Here is a 25,215-nt window from a genome sequence, read left to right as displayed (position 1 = left end):
TACAATTAAGATCATTATAGTAAGGTGAAGAAAAAACGTTCTTTACCTTAAAAATAATTTTTAAGCAGACTTAGAGAACATGATGATTTCTGATATTCTATAAAACCACTATTTCCAACTTAGGTATATAAGCAGCCACTTGGGAAGTTTGTTAAACATGCAGACCTCCAGGTAGCACTCCCAGAAGTTCTAGGCCAAGCATGGTACCCAAGAATCTCCATTTCAACAAACACTCCAGGGAATTCTAACATAGGTAGCCTGCGGTTCACATTTTGAGATCCATTGCAAACGGTTAAGCTACAACGTTTTTGAAGATAGGTAGGGAATTTTGTGTTAGAGTAGTTAAATAAATAACAGAATAGAAAAGAGGAGATATGCAATTTTACATTTCTACAAGTTCTGTGTCTTACTAATGTGTGATTAATCTTTTGGTGGCCAAGCTTTCCTAATATATCATGTCACTTTTTTTAAATCACTTTGTAAATCACCTTTTTTTAAATGGGAAGGTATGATCCATCCTTCCAGAACTATACCAACAACAAAAGTGATATTGTACATTGCTGTTTAAACATGATGAAATTAAAAGTTACATCTGTCTCTACGCCTTCTTAAAACTCCACTAAAATCACGGTAGACATTTCCAGAAGCTTAAATTCATCAGATCAAGGACAATGCGAAAGTATAGAATAGCAGCGAAGAGGAGGAAGGAAAACAGAGGGAGGGATAGTAACAATAAGACGAGACTGAAACCTTTAGTGATTATAGAGGGGAATACGGGATGAGATCAAGCTAACTGGCACCAGAGAATCCTGAAAAGTAGAAGAAACAGGGTTGTTGAAATCAGGGTTGGAGCTGATATAAAGGTATTTCAAAATCTGCATACAAAACTGTTAGATCACAGAGCTGCTCTCACACAGTACAGCCAGCCAACGAAATCCTCCTCCTCCCCTCACAGGAAAATAAATGTTTATTTCTTGGAGAAATTGAATTGGAAGCATTCGGGCTTAGGAACTCCAGGGAAAGGAGAGAGTAGAGGGGAAACAAAGAATTTCAAGCAAGGAGATTATGTAAAAAACCACAATTGAACATTTGGATTTGTGGCCCCATTCCTTGCCACAAAACATCCAGCTTATATCACCCTTGGGGTTAGAAATTGAAGGCATCTTCTCTAAGGGAATTGAAAGAGAAGACATGGGAGTCTAGTAATAAAGAGATCACACTGCAATAGTTCACAAACTTCACTTATGTTTCCTGAACTTCCAGTTAACTTTTTAGTACCTCATTGTTCAATATGAATGAACAATAGATATTCAGGCACCAGACATTTAAGAAAGCCCTTCAATACAGGGAACTATATAAAAAGAAACAAGCTCAGAGAAAAGAGACAATATAAAGAGGGAAGAAAAGTTAAAAAGAAAAAAGGCTCAGAGAGGTAAATTTTGTGCCCAAGAAAAAACAGAAGACTTCTATTTAAAAAAAAAAAAAAAAGTAAAAAGCAGGAAAGAGCTCTTAGAAATTAAAATACATGATAACCAGGAAACACTTAGCAGAAAGATTCAAAGAAAAAGATGAGGACATTTTTTAAAGTCAAAAGAGTAAAATGTCAATCAGTACAAGGGGGTCAAGATAAAAAAATTTAAAAAATCAGTCCAGAAGTTCTAACATCAAACTAATAGAAATTCCAAAAAGAGGACAAAGGAATAGATTACGATCAGATGGGGTGGGGGAGAGAGGTGGAGACTGTATTTCATTAAATGCGCTTTGGGACTACTTGATTTTTTCAGGTGTGGGCATAAATAACTATAGTAAAAAGAGAAATAATTATTAAATTAGAAAAGGACTAGGAATACTAAGCAAGCTAAGTAATTCAACATTATCATAATTCTATTTAGGAAAAAAATTGTCCTCTAACTTCCGCAACAAAAATATTATAACATAGGGAAATGTTCAAACATATTCAGTAAAATAAGTAGAGTATAAATACAGTGTATAAAGACACACAGTTTCATAACAAACTGTGTCTTTGCATGTACAGAAAAAATACAAGAAGATAAAAATGTTAAAGATAGTTATTTCTAAATTGTGAAATCCTGAGTAATTTTTTGGTGAATTTTGGTATTTTCTATACAGACATATTGCTTTGAAAATTAGAAATTTAGTGAAATTTAAGGAAAACCAGTGAGAGGAAAATACTTAAAGAGTGAGGAAATGATGTCATTAATGAAACGCCAACCTGTTCTTTCTGTGAACAAATCACCATACTCAACTTTGTAGGCTACAAAAATACATAAGACATTGCTCCAGCTTCTCAAGAAGACCACAGTCTAACATGGGAGATCAAAATGAGTGTATAAACAGCCGCAAATAGAATGTTATGCTTCCTAGGCGTGGAGCTGATATGGTTATGATTCTTTCATGGGAAAGATCTCTTTTAGATGGAAGATGAGGAAGTTTGGGAATGGAAGGATATATGGAATTTCAAGAAACCCAAATTGTATGAAGCCATTCCAGAAAGAACTAAGATACAAGTGTGAAAGCTCAAGGTGATTTTGGCTGAATTCTGGGGTAGAAGATGGGATGTATGCTTCGGAACCAGTTAGTGTGGTGTACTGGATGCCAGGTAGAGGGATTTGGACTTCGATAGAAGTTAAGAGTCAGTAAGGGTTTTTAAGGAGGGGACTAAATAATTACACAAGAGAACACCTGGTTTAAAATCTGTTATGCCAGCATAGGCTAGTAATGAAGAATTGAACTTGTTTATCGGTTGTGGGATTGAAAAGGAAGGATAAACTTGAGAAACATTGAAGGAGTTGAGTCTGTATAATTCAGCAGTTGGATGTGGGAAAGGGATAAGGAGACAACAAAAGGAGCTGGCTGTTGTGAATCCGAGTTATTATAACAGTGATAACAGTGACAAAAAAATAGTCCGAATAAAGAAGTAGTTTTGTGGAGGAAGATAATTTTGGATATGTTGAATTTTAGATTTCAGAGGAATAAGCACAAGGCAATACCCAAAAGGCATTTGAAAGTACGAGTTTAAAGTGCAGTCACTCAGCAGTATCTCCTGTGTTTAATAACCACCATAGCACAATCACTTCAAAATTGAGTAAAACATGACCTTTGTCCTTAGGGTAGAGCTCATTTTTTTGGAATTAGGAAGATGAATAGATACCATATGGATAATCACAATGAAATCATAAGTAATGCATCATCAGACTATGGACAGAGTACAGTGAGAGCACAGAAGAGAAAACTCATCTTTGGGTTAAACAAGATCATACTATAGCATCCAGTAGCAGCTTTCAAACATGGGAAACTATTCCAGGCAGGATCTGGACATTTCACGAAAATGAGGGCTTAATCTAGAGGGAACAGAGGGAGACTATTATAGTGAGAAAAAAATCGGAAGTTCTGTATCTATTTGCCAGGTAGGAAGAGGTTGAGAAGCCAGTGAGGGGGAACACAGAACCTGATCCCAGAAGCTAAAACAAAGAGATTCAAGGCAAATGCAAATTTGAAAGTGACCAAGAAATTAGGAAGATTTAGAATCCAAGTTCACCGGATTTAGTGATTCAGAAGCTATTGATGACTTTATAAAAATGTCTGTAATATCAGAATTAAGGTGTTTCAGATGGTGAGAATATAATATTTATAAAAATAAATGCAAGATAATGTGTTATACATATTAACTCATGGTTTATAAGTATTACACAAATAAGCTTATTTTTTTTAAAGATTTTATTTATTTTATTTGACAGAGAGAGATCACACGTAGGCAGAGAGAGAGGAGGAAGCAGGCTCCCTGCTGAGCAGAGAGCCCGATGCGGGACTCGATCCCAGGACCCTGAGATCATGACCTGAGCCGAAGGCAGCGGCTTAACCCACTGAGCCACCCAGGCGCCCCACAAATAAGCTTATTATAGGGAGAAAATGTAAATAATATTTTCATGAACTTGATTTTTAAGAAATATCAAAGAACTGACAGGAAGTGGTCTTGTGGGGCTAGTAGAGCCATTGGATCTGGCGAGGATTGTGGTTGATGTTTGAAAATCATTTTCAAAAGAGTAGTAAGAGCATGATTTAGCCTTTAAGGAGCTAAGTACATGAAAACAAATACAAGGAGATGGCAGTTCCCAGAAATCCTGAAACACTGCCTCTCCTCCACCCTGTGCCCCCATCCCCCATTATCTGATTAACTTACTTTTCCTTCAGTCATCAGCAGAAGTGTTCCTACCTCAGGCAGACCTTCCTGTCCAACCTTCTCGAACCAAATTAGGTTCCCTGTTTTATGCTAACACACCATTCTTTTGCTCTATAGAATCTACCACAATTTGTAATATATTGTTTGTATATTTGTTAAATGTCTATCTTCCTCACCAGTCATTTGCATGAGCATAGGCACCATGAGAATTTGTTCTCTACGTTACATTCCAGCCTCATCACAGTGTTGTTGGTACATAATAGGTATTTAACAAATATGTATTAGTTGAGAGAGGCAGAAGGATAAAGTGGAGCATTTCCAGAGTAAATGCCCTAGAGATAAAACAGTTACAACATATGTTGTTGCCTAGTATGTGGATTGCTATAGTGGAACCCAGATCAAGATTTTGGAGAAATTGAAGTAATACTTCTAGAACAGTTCACTTCAATTAGGATGAAGAGGAAAGAGTGATGTTTTAAAACAGATATCAAATGGGAGAAGCTGAAGTAAAGCAGAAAGGATAGATCTCAAAAATGAGGTTAGTAAAAAATGAGTTTCGAAAACAGTAATACGTATACCCTTTTCTTCCTTGGTAGGTGAGTTAGAAGTTCACTGAGGGTTTGAGCCAAGGGGAGTGGAAGGGAGCTATGTTTAAATGAAGTTCAGAAGGTTTCAGGTTTATATAAATAAGGGGAGGAAAGTATAGGATTATATGTTCATAGTAAAACAGGTATCCTAGGACACAGTGCAACAGGACCGATAAAGAGGAAGACAGAGACAATGAAACTAGTTGACATGGGCTATTAAGCACAGTGTATGTGCTTAGTAAGTATTAGTTAGTAGACTTGTTTAGGGAAAATTCACTTATTTCTAGAGAAACAGTACTAAAAAAACCAAAATTAAGTAACAGTGATACCAAACAGAAGCTTTTTGTAATATGTAACTCCGTATCTTAAAATGCAACTACATGCAAATATATTTACACTATTTTCATGAAATGTTTTTGACTAAGTAGGTTCTTGTCGTTTTTAATGTTCTCACACAGTGATAAAGATTCTTCACAATATCAGAGACAAACTTGGTTCAATAGATAAAAATTCTTTGTTCTGAAAAATAGATCTTTGTTTGCTTAGTATTTTTAGAAATGATTAATCCTGCTTTAGATAGCTTTTATTTAAAACTATTTGCAAAAATTATGATCATGAAGTAACAGAGTTTATGTGCATCTCAAATACATTTTAAAAATTTGGTGGGTTTTTATTTTTTGTTTTTTGTTCTTAATCAGTATGGTGAAGTGTCTATGCAGTTCTGAATGCCTTATTACAGTATTTCAATTCCACTTGTGACCAGTATCATAGTGTGGGTTTGTAAGGTGACTGGAGTGAGGGATACTATCTTTAACTATGAAGAAGAGTGATCTTTGTCCTCTGGGCAAAACAAAGTGATTCCTGTGTCAGATGAGGGCCACTGACCTGATTCACACTATGTTTTACTACCAAGGGCTTCGGCACAGACCTGTTGTTTCTGTATTTATTCAAAACCAAGAATCAAAGTGCTCTGTGATATCCTTGTGAATTGGCATACAGTAAAACACGTTTCTTTCCATAAGTGTGTTTTTCTTCAATTCTTTGAAGGTTTTTTTGTTTTGTTTTGCTTTTTTTTTTTTTTTTTTTTTTAACATGAGCATCGAAGTATTTTACCTGGTATACTGAGATATGACACTCTGGCTACTAGGAAATAATTCATTTCCTGAATGTGAAATGCATTAGAGAAAAAAAAAAAAAGATGGAGAAGAAAATGTTACTATCATCATATAGCTAAATAGGTTAGGACTTCAGTGGTTATTGTTAATAGTCCTGACTCAAAGCACCTCGTAGGCTAATTCTTGGTAATGTAAGAACAGTGCTGATGTGGGAGAATACACTTATCTGCTGCCAAGTTTTGCATGTGTGAAGAGCTATTACCAAGATGGAAAGAAAAGAGAAACTCTGCTTTTATCTGTACTTTTTCTCATCACTTAAATTCTTTTTGGGCCCTTGGTACCGTAAGGTGAATAATCTTTTCATTAAACAATGACATTCCATTTGTTGCATTTTAGTTTTCTTCAGTAAAAATTCTGTCCTTATTTCCCTAAAAAATAAATTAAAAAAAAAAATTCTGACCATGTATCTAGGGCACTCCTGATTTGTCTTTTGAATGAGTCAAAGCTGAGAGCATTGTGTAAGAGCAAATGTTAGTGTTCCGAGTCAGATAATTTGAAGACTGATCATCAGCCCCTCATGATCTAGGATACAGTCAGAGCATGAATTTGATTCAGTATTTCCCCTATCACCAAAGGTACGATCTGCCTTATCTTCTGTCTTTTAGCCTTGCTAGAAATTTATTAGCTTTTCTTGCCTAAATCAGAGTGTGGAGGAGGAAGAGATTTGAGTCTGAAAAGCATATAAATGCTTCCTCCACACTATCAAAAGTCAGATGTTAATTTTGCTTTGGATGAGACTGACGGCACCACTAATCTCGAGTTCTCTTCGCAGTGGGTAAACCTCACAAGTGCAACTACTGTGGACGAAGCTACAAGCAGCGCAGTTCACTGGAGGAGCACAAGGAACGCTGCCACAACTATCTCCAGAATGTCGGCATGGAGGCCGCGGGGCAGGTCATGAGTCACCATGGTGGGTAGAAATGGCATTCACCATTTTCATTCCCCTCTCTCTGCTTTTGTATTTCCTTAGGGGCTAGACAGTTCTCTCTACCCTTGAGCATGAAGATCGAATTCTACTCTTTTTAAAACAATTTTAGATCACATTAACTTTTGCCTGGGATTATCTTTTTTTTTTTTTTTTTAAGGATTATTTATTTATTTATTTGACAGAGAGACAAAGAGAGATCACAGGTAGGCAGAGAAGCAGGCTGAGAGAGAGGGGGAAGCAGGCTCCCTGCTGAGCAGAGAGCCTGATGTAGAACTTGATCCCAGGACCCTAAGATCATGACCTGAGCCAAAGGCAGAGGCTTAACCCACTGAGCCACCCAGGTGCCCCAATGGGATTATCTTCTTAAGCATGTGAAATGAGTTGAGCTTTGCGAAGTTTGGCAAACAAGCTGTCCTGAGTTTTTGTGAAAATCCCAAGTTATTTCTGATAACCTGCATTTTAATTAACATAATAATGACAGCAAACTTTGAATACACCAAAGGAAGATAGTATTTGCTCATTGGAGGCACCAAATAGTTAGAAGGGATTCTAGGAAACTCTGTACAGTTCCTAAAAGAGTTGGTTGTGTATTTTCATTTCTCTTAGGTAAGTGATCAGTGATATAATTAATGTAATTGGAAATATCTCTAATCTGTTTTGTGATTTATCTTGGAAATTACTCATTTTGCTTTCTACTAAGGGTAGGGAACAATCTAAACTAAAATCGGGCACCACTTCCCTCCACAAAAATCAAAACCTAAGCAAAACATCCTCACCGCCACAATATACAATAGCAGGTGGAAAGGTAGTTTCTAAGGTTTACCAATTAATAACTCTTTGTTACTGAAAAATTAATGTTGGTAAATCAGATTTACAAAGTAAAGTTATGAATTTCAGTTCTTTAGATTTGAAGCATCTGTCCTGTCCTCTTAATTATATTTGTATACTGATTAATTTTATCATTCATATAAGTACATACAAAAATCTTAATTTACTGTTGCATTTATATCTCTTATTTTAAAAAGATTTAGCCAGTATTAAATAATATAATTGGAGAACGCTATAGTCATTTTCAGAATATAAATGTCTATTTAGCAAATTACAGACAGCTCAAGGATTATTCGTGGGTTTTGTTTTATGTAGTATATGCTGTGAAACTGTTTATTGGGCAGCAAGTAATTATTTGTTTTTGAGTTAGGAATTTAAAATATTTATTTTGTTACCCTGAATAATTGAAGCATTTCTTCTTAAGGATAGTTTATATAATCTAAAGAACTATTTTAATTCTACTTTTTGTTGTGAATGAGTCCTTTGTTTTTATATAATTAACTAATATTTTTGAAAACTTGTCTTTGTTTTATGTCTTAGTAAATTTGACATTGCAACTTGCATTACCTCAGCTAATAAGGTTAGCATTGGATCCAGAGCAGGGAATTTAAAATGCTGGGTCTAGGAGTCCAACAGACCTGGCCTGGCTCTGTGGCATCTGTGTCACAGACTTGGTGTAAGAACTAAATGTGACTGGATATGCAATAAATACCTAATAGATGGTTCTTTTCACTCTTACGTTTCAGGGTATTAAATATGAAGAAATGTTAAATGTTCCATGCCCTATAAAGTTGTTACTTACCAGCAGCATTAACTTAGGCATTTAAGGTTTCATTTGCCATTTCTGTTTAAATTGTCGTTTTTAGAGGTGGCTTGAGGCAGGGTAACTGATAGAGGCTTGAGGATATGCCAGAATTTTCTAAAGACACCTTGTGATCCTACTACTATTTTTTCCGTATAATGTTCTCTCCTTGTCATTTTGACATTTGATTGGATTATTAATTCTATTAATTCCTTTTCCATTGAGTTTTTTATGAAACTCAGTTGCACACACATCTGACTAAGAAATAGAGTCTCTTCTGAAAGACCTTATGTTGTTATAGGGAGGTAAAATGTACATAAATAGTCAACATTTATCTATGTGTTGGCAAATCAACCAGTTATAGAATAAGTACTGATGAAAAACTAAGCAGGTCCATTTGGGGCGGGGGGACTTGTAACCAGCTGTAGCCTCAACACTTATTCCCAGATTGCTTAGCTCATAATAATTAAAAGCCCTTTATAGGTTGCTCTATAACTGGAACAAAATGGGGAAAGTGGGAAAGATACTCAGGTACTGGGTAGAGTAGGGGACAAAGCCCAAGATAAGTGTATGGGAAGGGAAGGAGGGGACGATAGGTTTTGGTATCATTTTTAGACCCAAATATTTGTTATTCAGTATTGGATATAGTTTTAACCACATAAGTTTATATTAATATTATTTCATGCTGTACTTCTTTGGGCACGTGGAAATAATTATTTGAGATTATCCTTAATCTTTTTCTTCTGTTAACATTCTTTTTTTTTTTTTTTTAAGAATTTTATTTATTTGACAGAGAGCGATCACAAGTAGGCAGAGAGGCAGGCAGAGAGAGAGGAGGAAGCAGGCTCCCCGCTGAGCAGAGAGCCTGATGTGGGGCTCAATCCCATGACCCTGGGATCATGACCTGAGCCGAAGGCAGAGGCTTTAACCCACTGAGCCACCCGGGCGCCCCTCTCCTGTTAACATTCTTAATGGAGGATTGGATGTATGGGATAGGAATTGATAAATGCCATAAAAGGAAAAAAAATATGGGCAAAAGGCTCCTAGAGTCTATCATTAACCTTGTCTCAGATACATAGCTTGGCATGTGTCTCATTTTAAAGACAGTTACAGTGAAATTCGTATTTATCCCCTTCCCTCTCTTACTATCGTGCTGTGTCTTGTCTATTGTTTTATCTTTTCTTTCGGTGGGGGGGGGGGGTTGCCCTCATTGTGGTTGCCATTAGCTCCTTGAAATTAATTATTATTCTTTATCGTTTCATTTGTAACTGACATAGCTATGTCTCCTAGCCTCTCTTTCCTAAAACATGTTCTTCCCCATGTTGACTCTTCTAGGTAGGGAAGGGGATGTCTGAGTTCAAAGAGATGTTCTTTCACCGCATTCAGGAAACATTTATTGAAGGCTTGCTGTGTGCCCATTTCTATAAAACATTCTGGGGGTATAAAGATAAATAGACATAATTTCTTTCTTACATTTATAGTATGGTAGTAAATATATACTTTAAAGGAAGATGAATAAAATAAAGACGTGTACACACTTCTAGAGGAGCACAAATGCAGAGCTGACCTAACTCTGTCTGGAGAAATCAAGGGAAGCTTCTTACATGCAGTGCTTGATTCACACATGAGGTTGAGAAAAAAAATCATACAAATTAGATTCACAGAGAATGTATGTTCCAGGCAGAGCAGTTGCCACAGGTTAACACTTTGAGGTATAAAAGAACATTAGCAGGTTCCTGAACATTGAACATAGTTGGAGTTAAAGAAGTGGTAGGAAATGACACTGACCTAATTGGTTGTAATGCAAAAATGGACTCTTTTATGTTAATCCAGTGTTCGAATTCCACTGAAGTAATCTGATTTGTGTCTTATAAGGAAAAATGTCACCCATGTAGAATATAGGAGAGGTGCCTGACTGACGTATGGGGAGAGAGACTGGAAGTGAGAATGCTAAGGAAAAGATGAGAAGGCAGCAGCAGGAGAGTAGAATAGGGTGAAATGCTTAAGACATATTTTAGGAGGTAGATTTAAAAGTTTTGAGTTTAAGACAAAAGGAGAAAATTCAGTCTTGTAGTTTTGGAAATAAAGATAATAATAATGAATTTTATGACAGATTATCTTATTTGAAAATTATCTTTATGCTCATTTTTGAAGTCTGTTTAGCTTGAAGAAAAAAACTTTAAACGCCAAAGTATATAATTAGTTTTTTCTCCCTTGCCAGAAGAGAAAAATGAAAACATGAACCAAAAGATAGCTAGCTTTAAAGCAAGAACATATATTCTTAAGTTTATGCTTTTAATTATTTGAGAAAGGGAAGCTCTTTATTGCAGTTTAGGGAACATTGTTAAGAACCTGTAAACTTCTTCAACTTGTTTTCATTGGGTAACATTATTTCCTTCATGAAGTCATTCAGTAAAAATATATTGAATGTTATATTTGTTTCACATCGTAAAAAGTACTAGAGACACAAATAAAATACAATCCCTACTGTAAGGTACTTACCAACCACTGGAAGAAATAAACCAGTAAACCAACAGAACACTGTCTGACAAGCTTTATAGGGACATATAGGATAGATGTCCAAAGCAGACTCTGGGTGTCCAAGAGGAATTCCTGGGGAAAGTTATGTTTGAGTGGAGTTTTGACAGGCAAGAAGGCAGCTAAATAAATGGGAGAGTCCTTTATGCAGAGAGAACAGCATTTGTGAAAAAAAAAGAAGCCTAAAGAGCATGGTGAGTTAAGGACCTACAAGTAACCAGTAGAATTAGAGCACAGGTTGTAAGGGCAAAAAAAATTAGAAGGTGATAAGATCAGAGAAATAGTCTGAGAACAGAATATCAAAGGCCAATTGTGCCAAGCAAAGAATTTTGTACTTTACCCTAAAAAATAATTGTGGATTAGCATTTAATTGCAAGAAATATAGGACATCAATCAGAAGAGTCAAGACAAAAGCAAGTAGATCATTGCAACATTCTCCTGATTGGTCAATAGTCTAGAATATACAGTTAAAAACTGAGAACTGAAGATGTAGAATCTAAAATACATAGTACCTCCATGTGTGTCCATGAAGAAGAGGTAGTAGAGAGAAGGGAAAGGGGACTGGGTGAAAGGAAGAAACCTAGCATTTGCTGCAGATGTTTAGCATGGATGGCCAGGTAGATAATGGTGCCATGGAGAACATTTGGGATGGGAAACAGATTTCAGATTTTGAACACATTATCTTTTAGGGACCTGTGAAAGACTGAACTGCCAAGTGAAACAGTCTGAGAAGAAGTTGAATATATAGATCTCAAGTTTTCAAGAGAGGTCTGGGTAGGAAATATGTATTTGGGAGCCATCATTATATAAACGGTAGCCTGAAGTAATACGTTTTCTAAAGTCATATGGGTAACTATAGAGTGAGACATCTAGAAGACCAACAATATACCAACATACCAGGAAGAAAAAAAAGACCAAAAAAAAAAAAAGGGGGGGGGAGGAAGAAAAGGAAAAAGAGCCATGAAGATGAGTAAGAACAGAGAATGGGAAGCGATTTCAAAAGCCAAAGCAAGCAAGTATTTGCACTATCGGATGTTGTCAAGAAAATAAGAGAATTGAATTTGTTTTATATATAATTTGGCAGCGTGGAGAAAATGTATGACACTGTAGAAGACTTCCATTATTTTTGCCTGCCCTACATACCTTCCTTCTTCTTTTGATAACAAAGTTTCCATTTTCCTTTAGAGGACTGTCTCCCATTGCATGAAGCCATGTCAGAACTGTCAGCCTAGGTTCTCTGCCCTCTCTTGTCCAGAGGGTGGCCATGTCACCTATAATCCAGGTCCCTCAGCCTCTGTCTTCTTGAATTTTGAATTTTCAGGGGACTGTTTGGTACAAATAGCTATGCTGGGAACACTCTTTTTTTTTTTTTTTTTATAAATTTTTTTTTTTTTTTAAGATTATTTATTTATTTATTTGTCAGTGATGGAGAGAGAGCGAGCAAGCACAGGCAGACAGAGAGGCAGGCAGAGGCAGAGGGAGAAGCAGGCTCCCTGCCAAGCAAGGAGCCCGATGTGGGACTCGATCCCAGGACGCTGAGATCATGACCTGAGCCGAAGGCAGCTGCTTAACCAAATGAGCCACCCAGGCGTCCCATGTTGGGAACACTCTTACATGCTTCTGTCTTTAAGATTTTTCAATGTGGTGAGATAATGAAATAGTACAAATATGAAATTATTTGTATCTTGGTTATAACATCAAAAGTAAGGACAAGAAGGATATCTGGTTATCAAGTTTGCTCTAACAAGTAAGATTAGTTTATTAGTGTTTTCTTAGCCTAGATAAATCTAGGTAAATCTATATGTGATTGTTGCCTTATTGAGTTAACTTAAGAACTTGTTTTGGGTTTCAAGCCCAAACACTGTACCCAGATCCTTGAAAGAAAGAAAAAATTCAGATTAGTTACGTAATTGAGAAAATGTACCAGATCTTTTCCCAATGGCAGACCTTAAAAATATATCGAACTTGTTTATGAAAAGTCAACACTCAAATTATGCCTGCAAAAGAATAGTGTAGCATAATGACTAAGGGCCCAGACTCTAGAGCCCAGCCACCTAAGTTAAACTCATATAGTCCTTACTAACAAGATGTAAACCCCAAGGAATCTCTGAGGTTTGGTTGCCCCATCAGTAAAATGGAGATGGTACTTATCTCGAGGGGGTTATTGGAAAGATTAAATAAATTATTAAATCCAGTCTTAGAACAGTACTTAGCACATAGTATGTATCAGTTATTATTATTATTGTTGCTGATATGGTAGAAACAGGATCAATATTTGATATGTGAAAGGCTGATATAAAATAGAAGTAAGACCAGAGCTCTGACAAAGTCATTGTTTTCAGTTCACATGAGCTTCATTGAACTTGGGACAAATCATCTGAATTGAGGTGGATGTGGTGTGGGACAGTTCGCACACCCAGGTTTCGTTTTGAGTGGTAAATGTGTGCAAATATGAAAATTCAAGGTTAGACTTAGAGCAAAACTGCCAAGTTTTAGACTACTCATTTCAAAACTAATTAATATATTCAATTTGGGGGCAAACCCCGTTAACCAGTTTTGCTGTTTTTCTAGCAAAATTTACAACAAACCTTTTTTTCTTTCCTTCTTTCATTTTGGATCCTAGTTTGTGACATATTTTCATCTTCAGTTTGTATATGGCCTGTTTTTTAGCTTTATAGTTACGTTTAATAATGTAGTAAGTGCCTATAAAGTCACCACCCAAAACAAACGTTAAGATTCTGGTCATCTGTATCTACTAAATGGTTCCTAACCATTTCCGTTGTCCACTGCCATCCTATCCTCTTGACCACCCTGGTTTGAATTTTTTGGTCAGCCTTTCTTTACTTTTCTTTTTAAGTTCTTGTTTTTGTTTTTGTTGTTGTTGAAAGAGGACATAATGTTTTATGTAATATCTTGGAATACATATTTTTCCACTTGATAACATCATGGATTATGTCAGCGCAGAAAATGACCTGAGTGTTTCCTTACTTCCAATTTAAATCCAGTAATTGCGGCATCCCTTGTCAATCGTAGCCATATCTTACAGACATTGAAGAGTAAATTTTTCTTTCCTATCCACTGGACTATACTAGGTTAACCCAAAACTTAGATTGAGTATCAATTTCTTTAAACATGTCCAAATTAGGAAAACATCTTTCTGTTGCCATTTTTCATTTCTTCAAAATCAGCAACCTGTATTGGTTATTAAGTAGGTCACCCGAATTGTGCACTGGATTTTCTTAACTTTCATCTCCTGCTTTTTCATGTTATTTTAGGGTCCGTCCTTATAAATGAGAATGTATTGTTTCTCACGTAGTAGAGCTATCCTTTACAAAGGAATAGACTAAATCATTTTGCAGTATATGCAGAGCAAGTAAAGGTAGTCTAAGATATGAAATCTTTAGGCTCCCAAACAGTACTGGCACAGGTACAATTTAGAGAAAGCAACCATAATCAAGAATAAGTTATGGTCTTTCCTGTGAACATAGGCCTCTGTCATTGATCTCATCTGTATCTGTACCCTTAAACATAAGTTCTTTGTCTGTACTATAAATGCCATCTCTACTGTATCTCTGAGCTCATCTGTTAGCCCACAGCAACTTAGACAAATGGGATGAAGAGGGAGTAGCTCTGGAGAGTTTACGCCAAGTGAATTAGAGCAGTTGTTTAGTGAGCAAATATGCCAGTTTGGAAATGGAATTTTCTTATCCTGCTGAAGAGCTCTGTTTAAAATAAATTACAGCCATAAAGCGGCCACTTGTGTAAACATGCTCAGAATTGGAACTCCTTCATGGAGGCTGCTTTGTGCAGGTATTTATCTGCTGCCAATAGGGCTAAAAGCTCACTCAACTCATCAATAGGAAATCTGCTACAGGAAAATACATGGGGCGGGGGGGACTGATTATATATTGTGCTGTAACTCTGTGTGTCTGTTTAAGCTTTCCTGCAAAATAAAGTTGACTTACTTAAATTATTTTAGAAAAATAAACTCCAGAATCCTTGAAAATAGTGCAGTCTTAAAGTGGTATTGATTTTAATCAATGTTGAAAACACTTTCAGAGGAGTAAGATGAGAAACAAGATGAACATGTTTGCCACCAATAGTGGCCAACAGTTTATGTCATTGATCTGAGAGTGACTCAGATAAAAACAAATCCTGTGCGTGTGTGTGTGTGTGTGTGTGTGTAAAATTAGAGCATGTACTTTAACACTAAAGATCATCTTTCTGCTTTCATTCAAGCACACTAGCATATGTTTAACACATATTGAGTGGCATATCCAGCTTTGTAGCTCTTAAAATGTTGAAGAAATTATCAGATTGCATCTTTTGTATGGTTTTACATAGTACCTCCTATGGAAGATTGTAAGGAACAAGAGCCTATCATGGACAACAATATTTCTCTGGTGCCTTTTGAGAGACCTGCTGTCATAGAGAAGCTCACAGGGAATATGGGAAAACGTAAAAGCTCCACTCCACAAAAGTTTGTGGGTAAGCATTACAAATGATTTTACTTCTTAAAAGGTGGTTTTAATGGGCAGAAGTAGGTTCCCATGTATTAGAAACATAGATGGTATATTTCAGCTCAAGAGATAAATAGCCATTTCTTTTGCCCATTATTCATTTCTACTTTATACTGTTCTGTGGGTACCACACTTACACACACACATACATACACACCCTTAGATATATGGACCTAGGAAATAAAAGAAAGACTGATAGACATTGATATCTCAAAATGAAATTATATAGAAAGTACAGTAGTATATAAAATGAAATGTTCATTTATTTACAAAATAAAAATACTTAAGGAAAATGATGTTGCCTAGAGGGCAGTTTTGTAATCTCTTTTCCAGTTTGCATTAGTGCCAGGTCTTTAAACTCTTTTCTTTACATGATATTAATGCTTTCTCTGTTTGATCTGGAATTAAGAGAAATATTTTCCCCCACAAAATTCTGCATTAGAAAAACAATGCTGCAGCCTACATTCAAGAGCTTTCATGTTTGGATCTTTGTTTTCATCCAGCCTATGGTTTTGAAACAAAAAGTTTAAATATGATATACTTAGACTTTTCTTTTTCACTTCCAAGTCCTTATTTTTAATAATGCTCAGAGTTGGCATCGTTCTGTAAGCTCTAAGTCATAAAGTATCTCTAAGGATGCAAAAAGCATCCAAGCTTTTTAAGAATGTCTAAAAATAGTGATTCTATATAAAGAATTGCCATTAATTATATATGTAATATGTCTATTCTTACAGACTTTATATAGGGTAAAAATTAGAGGAGAAAGATTTTCAAATAGATTCTCACGTTCTAGTGTCAAAGACTACTGCGGAACGTCCTGCTTTGGGTTGAGTGGTGAATGGGAGACCGTATTCTCTTTGGTTATTTCAGGGAGGGAAGGCTAATAAAATTCTTTTACTCCAATAATCACTTAGAGATTCCCTTCCAATCTAAACTGAAGAACTGACAAATCACCAAAATATCATTTTAAGAAAGCCAGAGAGATTTACTGACAGAGCTCATTGGGGAAAAAAAAAAATGCGAGAGACCAGCCCTAAGGAATCACAGTTGATCCTAGGTCAATTTAAAGCTCCTGCAGGAATACTCAAACGCCTGCCTTGGGCCCCAAGTAACTTTTCTTTCTGTCTTTCCTCCCTTCCTTTTTATAAATAACTATTTTTAATTGCCATTTCATTGGTTTTATAAACTGATCGATTTGATGGATGTCCATTAAAATGCCTATATCCCAACTAGACACTAGTATCGTTGGAAAAATATGCCTTTACATCTTCTGAATCTATTTAGTTCTGCCCTTTGAAATATTTCTGTTTCCTATGACTTAGAGATACTAGTCCCAATTTGATTTGATCACATTCCTTAGAAAAGAGAGACAGATTCTTTTTATTACATTTTGATTTTTTTTTAATTTCTAAAAAAAGAAGTAATAAAATAACATTAGATTTTTTATTAGGAATTTAATGGAATTTTTTATTTGGATTATCCTTTCTAACAAAATATAAAAACAATCACACGCTGTCTCTGTGATTTTTTTTTTAATAAATTCCTTTTTACCATGTTCCTCAGTTAGACACTATTCTTGGACCTTACCAAGCCTTCCAGACCAACAATCCCCGTACTTTCTGCATATCTTTTTGCATCCTCCTTTCTTTTTCGTATCCAGCTTAGATTCCGTGGTTAATCACTTTTACCACTCTCTTGACAATATTCTTGACTCTCTTATTTTGTTGCCTTTCTATCACCTTCTCTTGGCGAAACTCCACTCCAGTGAGAAGAGGAACATCTTTCCCCTATCTATAAGGCTGCTAGTACTTGTGGAGAAAATCCCACAGCCTTACAAATTGGTGTCACTATAAATCAGTGAATAAGTATTAGTTGTTCCATCCATATGTGTAGCAGACCTCCTTCAATCCATCCTACGACAGTCCTCGCTCCTACTCAACCCCGGGGCCATTTCAGCATTTCTTCCTTCTCCACAAACATTGTATTTTACTCCTTGATGGTATTATATCTCAGCTTACAGGGAGTAAATCAGTCAAAATAGTTTCAGTATAATATGACTGATCTTATAAAGATTATGTGTATTTATATGAATAATTTTTGTCGTCATTGTTTCAATAAAAGAAGTATCCCTCTTTCTAATTAAGGTTCAGTCCTCTTCTTGTGCTCTGGAATTCTATCCCATCCCCCCAAATATCTTACATTATTATTCCTTTTTCTCACTTGTATTTTCAACCTCTTCCCTCTCTTGGCATTTTCCTTTTTTGTACTTAATACAATAAATTCTCATCATTTAAAAAAAAAAAAAAAATTCCCTAAAACCAAAGTCTCCTCCTAGCTACTACCAACTTTTTCCTTCTCTTCAAAAATGGGAGTTGTTGCAAGAGTTCTCTCTCGATGCTTGCTTTCCATAATTTCTTTCTTTCTACTCATTCCCCAGCATATGCAACCTGGCTTTCTTCATCATTAAGGTCACCAGTAGCCTCTGTAATGCCAAGTGCAGTGGCCCCTTTTTAGACTATCTTACACAACTCCTAGAGAGCATTTGCCACTCTTGAATAATTAATTCATTTTGAAACACTTTTTCCCTTGGTATCTGTGACATGGATCTCCTTGCATTTCTTCAGCTTCTTTGCTCCTTCTCAGTCTTCATTATGAATTTGCCCTTGACAGCTATGCTAATGGAGCAAAGGGACTAATGGAGGCCTCCATTCTTGTGCCTCAATATTTTAATACTTTAAATCAAGCTGAAAAACTATTGTGTCCTACCCTTCCTAACTTGGAAGACTGAGTTCAGATAAATATAGAATCCTTCAATTCCTTAGACTTCCACACCAGACCTTTACAGCATGAGCAGAACCATCGCCTAACCTGCAGCCAGGCCTCGCTCTTAGACCTACTTCTGGCTATGTCCAGTACTGAACGGGGGCCTCATGCACATGTATGTAGACTTCTCAGCCTGCACATTCTAGTTCTTCTCACATTGGACCCCACACACAGCACATGAAGAGTCGTGTGTTGGCCACTCCTCAGACTTAATTGTACGAATCCCAGCAGCACAAATTAGTGCTCTGGAGGAGAGACCCTGTGACAAGGACTGTACTTACCCTTCGTGCAAGCTCAGTGCCATTTGAGCAAGGAATTCTGGGGTCATGGGTATGTAGGGTATATGGTCTAGGCAGTCCTCTCCAAATAGGCACATTCCCTTGGCTGTATACATTCCTCATTCCATGAGGAGCAAAAAAAAACTCTGTAAACATGGGGCCCAGTGTAAGAATCCAACTTGCCTTGGTCTGGGCAGGCATTAGAAGTCTCGGTGTTCTTCCAGGTTCTATTTTTGACCTTTTCTTCTTCACACTTTACCTATGCCTGGGTTGTATCTTCTCTTCTTATGGCTTCAGAAGTTACTTTCTATCAGCTGATGACTTAACTATCCACATCTCAAGCAGAGGTCTGTCTCCAAAATTTGAGACTATATTTTAGTAGTTACTGCACCATGACTGTGACTCAGTCTTTCCCAGTGTGAACTCATCATCTTTTCTATCTCCTTGCCATCCACTAAGTTTCCTAGGCCAGAAACGTGGGCTCCGTGTTTAACTTCTTTCTCTTTTGCATATTCTAGGTCTAGATAATCACCAAGCCCTAGAAACTATATCTTCTAAATGTCTCTCCATTCCATCCAATTTTCTCCATTTCCACTGCCAGTGCACTTATTCAGGCCACCATGATCTTTACAACAATAACTTCCTAAACCGTCTCAACAAATAAATGCCTAATCAAGTCACTTCCCCATTTAACCCTTTTAATCCTTATTACCCTTGGGTAAAATTCAAATTCCTTAGCTGCTGAATAAGCCCCTTTATTATCTTTTCCATCTTCCTCATCTATTTCCACTCTCCGCTATATGGTGAGATATAAGTAAGCCCTTGACAAGTCATGCCCTCTTGCTTCTGAGCCTTCCTACCAGCAGCTCCACCCCTACATTCCTTTAGTTGGCTAATATTTGTCATCACATTCTTATCTCTAATGCCACTTTCTTCAAGAAGTCTTCTTTTACTCCCCTAGTTGTGTATTCCTTTTATTTGACCTCATAACATCTATCACACTGTATTAATAATGAACCCTAAATTGCTGTCTCTCCCTCTAAACTGAGCTTAGAGAATTTAGGTTAGATTTGTCTAGCTCACCTTTTAAACTCTTAACATTGTGATATCTTCAATTGAATGCCATGAGATAAGGTCTCATCATTCTTTTGCTTCCGTTTTCATTACTCTGATCATTTCCCTTATCTCACTGTGGGGATCACTCTTCAAACCTGAAATTAATGCTGGATATCTGAAAGTGTTTTTCCAGAATACATTTCTGTGGACATTTTTTTAATCCACTTTACAAATTAGGCCTCCATCTATAACATACTAAACATTTTTAAGAAGTCCACATATATTTTTAAGAAGTCTTTATCTGTGAGCTTTACCTATCAACACAGCAAGCAGTTAGTAGGAGACCACATTTAGTGACAGAATTTTTAAAAGATTTAAAATATGCTGTCCAAAGCTGGCAGTACTTAAAAGAGAAAAATTAAAATTACTTCTGCTTTATGCACAGAACTCTTCATGGTTAATCTCGAAGTAAAGTATAAATTAGTCGAAGTAAATATTAAAGGGAAAACTACAAAAATCCTTCAGTCAAGATAAAGTATTGAAAATTAACAATGAGTGTACCTACCAGCACCATTGCCCATATATCTGAATAAGGAAGGGGTGGTGTAAAAATGATGAATTCTCCATTTCAAGAAGCAAAGCAACAAAACATAGTATTTTCCAAGTTTATAAGTAATCTATTTTTGGAAATAACTCCTGTATGTATACAGTCCTAAATTTCATTTAGTTTATCAAACAATACAACTTTTTTTGAGAGAGAGAGAATAAGTGCAAACACAAGCATCTGGGAGGGGGCAGAGGGACAGGGAAAGAGGGAATCTTAAGCAGGCTCCATGCCCAGCACAGAGCCCCACTTAGGGCTCCATCTCATGACCCTGAGATCATGACCTGAGCCAAAAAGTCAGACACTTAACCAACTGAGCCACTCAGGCATCCCCAAACAATGCATCTTTTAACAGTATTTTAATGATGATGGTTTTTTTAATTCTCCAGGGTGACATATACTGACTCTATGATTTTTTTTTTTCCTAACATAGCCATCAAATCAACCAAATTAACCCGATATAACAGTGAGGTGACAGACGTTGCAAGCAGATCACTCTCGCTTTTGTGATCTTTGTGGCTTGGTCACCGATGTCTAAAATATGCAAAACAAGCATAGTCTCTGACTTATTTTCACCCGGTATTTCTTTTTCCACCTGTAGTCACTGAGCTGTACACAAGTGGAAATTTTAATTGAGAATAAAAATAAGATAACACAGTCAATCAGACCTTTCAGGCTAGATGCATTTTCATGATGGCATTAAAACAAGTGCAAATGGCTTGTGAAATTCTTACTACTAATCCTCTTTGCAGGTTGAGAGTATTTGTGAGTCTCAGCAGAATTAAAGAGCCCAAATGCTTGATCTAAAGAATAAGATTATCATATTACAGAAAATGGAGACGATTAACTTTATACACTTCTATTTTAATCCAATCACTAATTTTGTTGTATTTTGTTTTTTACTTTTCTCGCTCTCCTCCTTTCAGGGGAAAAGCTCATGCGATTCAGCTACCCAGACATTCACTTTGATATGAACTTAACCTATGAGAAGGAGGCTGAGCTAATGCAGTCTCATATGATGGACCAAGCCATCAACAATGCAATCACCTACCTTGGAGCTGAGGCCCTTCACCCACTGATGCAGCACCCGCCGAGCACAATCGCTGAGGTGGCCCCAGTTATAAGCTCAGCTTATTCTCAGGTCTATCATCCAAATAGGATAGAAAGACCCATTAGCAGGGAAACCTCCGATAGTCATGAAAACAACATGGATGGTCCTCTCTCCCTCATCAGACCAAAGAGTCGACCCCAGGAAAGAGAGGCCTCTCCCAGCAATAGCTGCCTGGATTCTACTGACTCAGAAAGCAGCCACGATGACCACCAGTCCTACCAAGGAAACCCTGCCTTAAATCCCAAGAGGAAACAAAGCCCAGCTTACATGAAGGAGGATGTCAAGGCTTTGGATACCAAGGCTCCTAAGGGCTCTCTGAAGGACATCTACAAGGTCTTCAATGGGGAAGGAGAACAGATTAGGGCCTTCAAATGTGAGCACTGCCGAGTCCTTTTCCTAGACCATGTCATGTACACCATTCACATGGGCTGCCATGGCTACCGGGACCCACTGGAATGCAACATCTGTGGCTACAGAAGCCAGGACCGCTACGAGTTTTCATCACACATTGTTCGAGGGGAGCACACATTCCACTAGGCCTTTTCATTCCAAAGGGGACCCCTATGAAGTGACGAACTGCACATGAAGAAATACTGCACTTACAATCCCACCTTCCCACAGATGTTGACATACCTTTTCTTTTTTTTTTTTTTTTTTTTTAACTATTATTACTGTCATTAATTCTTACTTTGTGGACGCAGTGTCGTTTGCTCTGCCTAATTACAATAAGGAAGAAACAGAGGAGAGAAGGGACAAGCGATATTGTTTCTTGATAACTTGGCTTGTTTCTTTTGTGGGAATTTAAGAGCAGTTCCATTTCTGCCATGCATAAATATAAGGTATATCGTGCTTTGAGAAAAAAAAATCACTTGATTCATATAGATTCACCTGAAAGATTCTAAGTTGCCACTGATGTTGAGGATCAGGATTGAAGGCAGGGAAGTTTAGAATTTCTGGGTAGAACTATTGCAGTTTAAAGTGGTATAAGTAATTTTACTCTTCAAGGAAGAATTTTGTTTCAAAATGTAAACTTTTTTTTCCCCCCTCGATAGATCATGGAACACAAACACATTGTTACTTTCAGTGATAACTCCTTGGATGAGTTGTTGTGGGTTCTATGTTTACTTCCCCAATGGAATTTATAATACAATATGTTATACACTGTACCATATAGGAAAACGTTTGAACTACAGGTAGTTAAGGACACCAACAATACATCTGAGGTCCTATGATCTTATTTTTCTAAACTTAAGCACTGTTTTCCATAGTTTTGATGACTGGCATTTTATAGACACCCTGGCAGCCTTACTTTTAACACCTTTAATGAATAGAATTTTTATCTAGTTTTTAAGAATAACATATGGTCTAAGAGTGGCTAAGAGGCAGTCAGTAGTTTCCAGAAAGGACCTCTACTTTTCATAAATTTGTTTGGGAAGTTTTCTTTTAAAGTTGTAATGTGGTGGCAGCATAGTACGCGTGTTTGTTTCTAAAAGTATGCTTACGATCGTCACTTTATCAGCATTTAATCAGTGTTAACCAGTCAGCAGAAAAACATAATTAGGCTAACAGTAGGGGGGAAAAAACCCACTCAGAAATCCCTTTTCTGGTATGTCTCTTTTCACTGGTTTTTTCAAGCTGTGACCACCCAGTGTTCTATCCATAGTCCATCATCTTTTACTATTTGAGTAGAAGATCATAAAAATCTTGCTATAGATTTTTGCTTTCCAAATCTTGGAGCAATTACGAATTCTACCTGAATGTGGTAACTTGAACCCCATAAGGTCGTGGAACTAGGGCTATTTATTCTAGTATTTCTTCAATAATAATATTTACCACTTGTGGTGCAAGGAAAAGGGAACTTCTCTGTAACCTGTACATTAGACTATAGATAAACAAAAAACAAAACTTATTTTTTACCCTTCTTGGAATCTAGAAGGTAATCTAACCTCCAAGTGAAAGTCACCATGTCCTGCACATTTTTCTGTCTTGAAAGCATTCAACTATGTATAAGTCCTTGTCAGAAAGGAATCTCAATCCCTTAGTAAAAATTTTCTCTTCTTTTAATCCATACATATGTTGCCATTTTTCATATGCAAATTTTTATTTCATTTATAAGGGTGCTGTTTTTTCTCTGCAGTCCAACAGCATTAGAGGGGAGAAACCAAATGCAATTGAGTCATTTGGATTAAGTCACACTGGGATGCAGAACTTGCTGCTTGTGTTGAGGGGGGACAGGCCTGTCCGTGACTGGATTATCTGTTAGCCGTTTATGAATACTGATTCTGTTAAGCAGTAACTGATAACTGCTCTAACAACAACAACAAAAAATCATCAAATAGGATGCTGAAACTGTGTAATACAGATGATGTGAGAACTAGCAAGATTAGAAACCTATGGACAGAGAAGCAAATCTGACCCCAATATTGACTGCTCTTTTCTTATTTTCTCATTTATCATCTGCTGATTTAAGCGACTTCTAAAGACTAACAGATAGAGCTAGGCAAAAATGATTATAACTCAGCTCTCCTTTACTGGCCCCTCTTGTAATTATTTTTGGAGAAATATCCACACTGGTCCTTTAAGTCAAAGAGAATGTACCAAAACAGAGACATGAAATGTTTTAAAAAGAACTCCCCCCCCCCCCCCCCGCATGCTTTGGTACATTGTGAACATACAGTGTATCCAAAGGTAAAGCAGGTTTTTGAGAATCCCTTACTGCCCCTACCCTAACCACTCAAAAAGATTGGAATTTCGTGTATATATATATATATATATATATATATATATATATATATATATTTTTTTTTTTCCTTTTTGGAGGAAGGTAAATAACTTAAAGTTCCTGATTCTGTGTTTTACTGCAATTTAAGGAAGCATTTGGATGGCAGATAATATGTTCATCACCTTGGCTGTGTGTGGGTTTCTGCTGGCATCATCTAGGAGTTTTCTTCCTGTTCACTGTTTGTTCTTTTCAGTGTATGAACTGTCATGTACCTCACTGCCCTGGGATGAAGCTGAATTTTAGGTGGACCTAAAGAGTTGTCTGATGCCCCATGAAGACCGCGCTAATGTACTCCCCCTTTCTCATTCCACCTCTTTGGAAATCTCCTTTATTGAAGGGACTTAGTATCTGTGAGAGTGTATTTGCCACAGGTGGACACTTAGACTTTCTTAACTTCACAATATGAGGTCAAGACGGCTCAGGGTGTGGCCGGGACAGATGAGGACGAGGTCAATTCAAATGTGCAGGTTAGAAGGAATTTTTGTGGGCACAGTGCTTTCTGGGAAACTCTGAATGGCTATATTTGCATGCCTCCTTCCTCACAAAAGGAAATATGCAAGTTGTTAGGGCCTAAAAATAAATACGAGAGTCAGACACCAAATAAATCAAGTTTTACGTAACAGTTATATGCCCAGTTTATTTAGGTGAGATTTCACATTACAGAGTATTTGAGGGGCATGAAAATGGGTTAGCCTCTCTTTCCTAGTTTGGCAAAAATCCAGAAATTCATCACATTGCTTTGCCCTAATTTTGCCCAGAAATTTATCTCCAACTCCTGTTGGAGATGTGTGCTGCCTCTCTCTAACAGTGGTCAATCACTTTAAAAAAGCCATCCTAATCTGGCTTTCTAGAACCGTGAAAATGACCAATAAGCAGATTGGAAGAGATTTCAAGTCGTTAAAACATTCCATTGAGAATTTTCTGGTGGGACAAAATGGGAGAATGAGAGACTGGGATTTGGATCTGGCTACAAAGTAGGGTA

At 36.9% G+C, this 25,215-nt stretch overlaps 1 protein-coding gene across 4 annotated transcripts in view; it reads left to right on the top strand.

The window, feature by feature from the left end:
- IKZF2 (IKAROS family zinc finger 2) overlaps positions 1-24,201 on the top strand; it is a 152,812-nt gene extending 128,611 nt beyond the window's left edge. For all 4 annotated transcript variants that reach the window (XM_059393417.1, XM_059393418.1, XM_059393415.1 and 1 more), the window contains exons 6-8: positions 6,736-6,873; positions 15,404-15,547; positions 21,267-24,201. In XM_059393417.1, the coding sequence (XP_059249400.1) occupies positions 6,736-6,873; positions 15,404-15,547; positions 21,267-21,988 (1,004 nt within the window). In that variant the 3' untranslated portion in view covers positions 21,989-24,201. The remainder of the gene's footprint in view (positions 1-6,735; positions 6,874-15,403; positions 15,548-21,266) is intronic.
- The last annotated feature ends 1,014 nt before the right edge of the window (positions 24,202-25,215 follow it).

Source organism: Mustela nigripes, chromosome 3 (assembly GCF_022355385.1).
Source record: "Mustela nigripes isolate SB6536 chromosome 3, MUSNIG.SB6536, whole genome shotgun sequence".
NCBI classification, from domain to species: Eukaryota; Metazoa; Chordata; class Mammalia; order Carnivora; family Mustelidae; genus Mustela; species Mustela nigripes.
The sequence above is the reverse complement of the archived record's forward strand: the minus strand, read 5'-3'. Positions and strand labels throughout refer to the sequence as shown.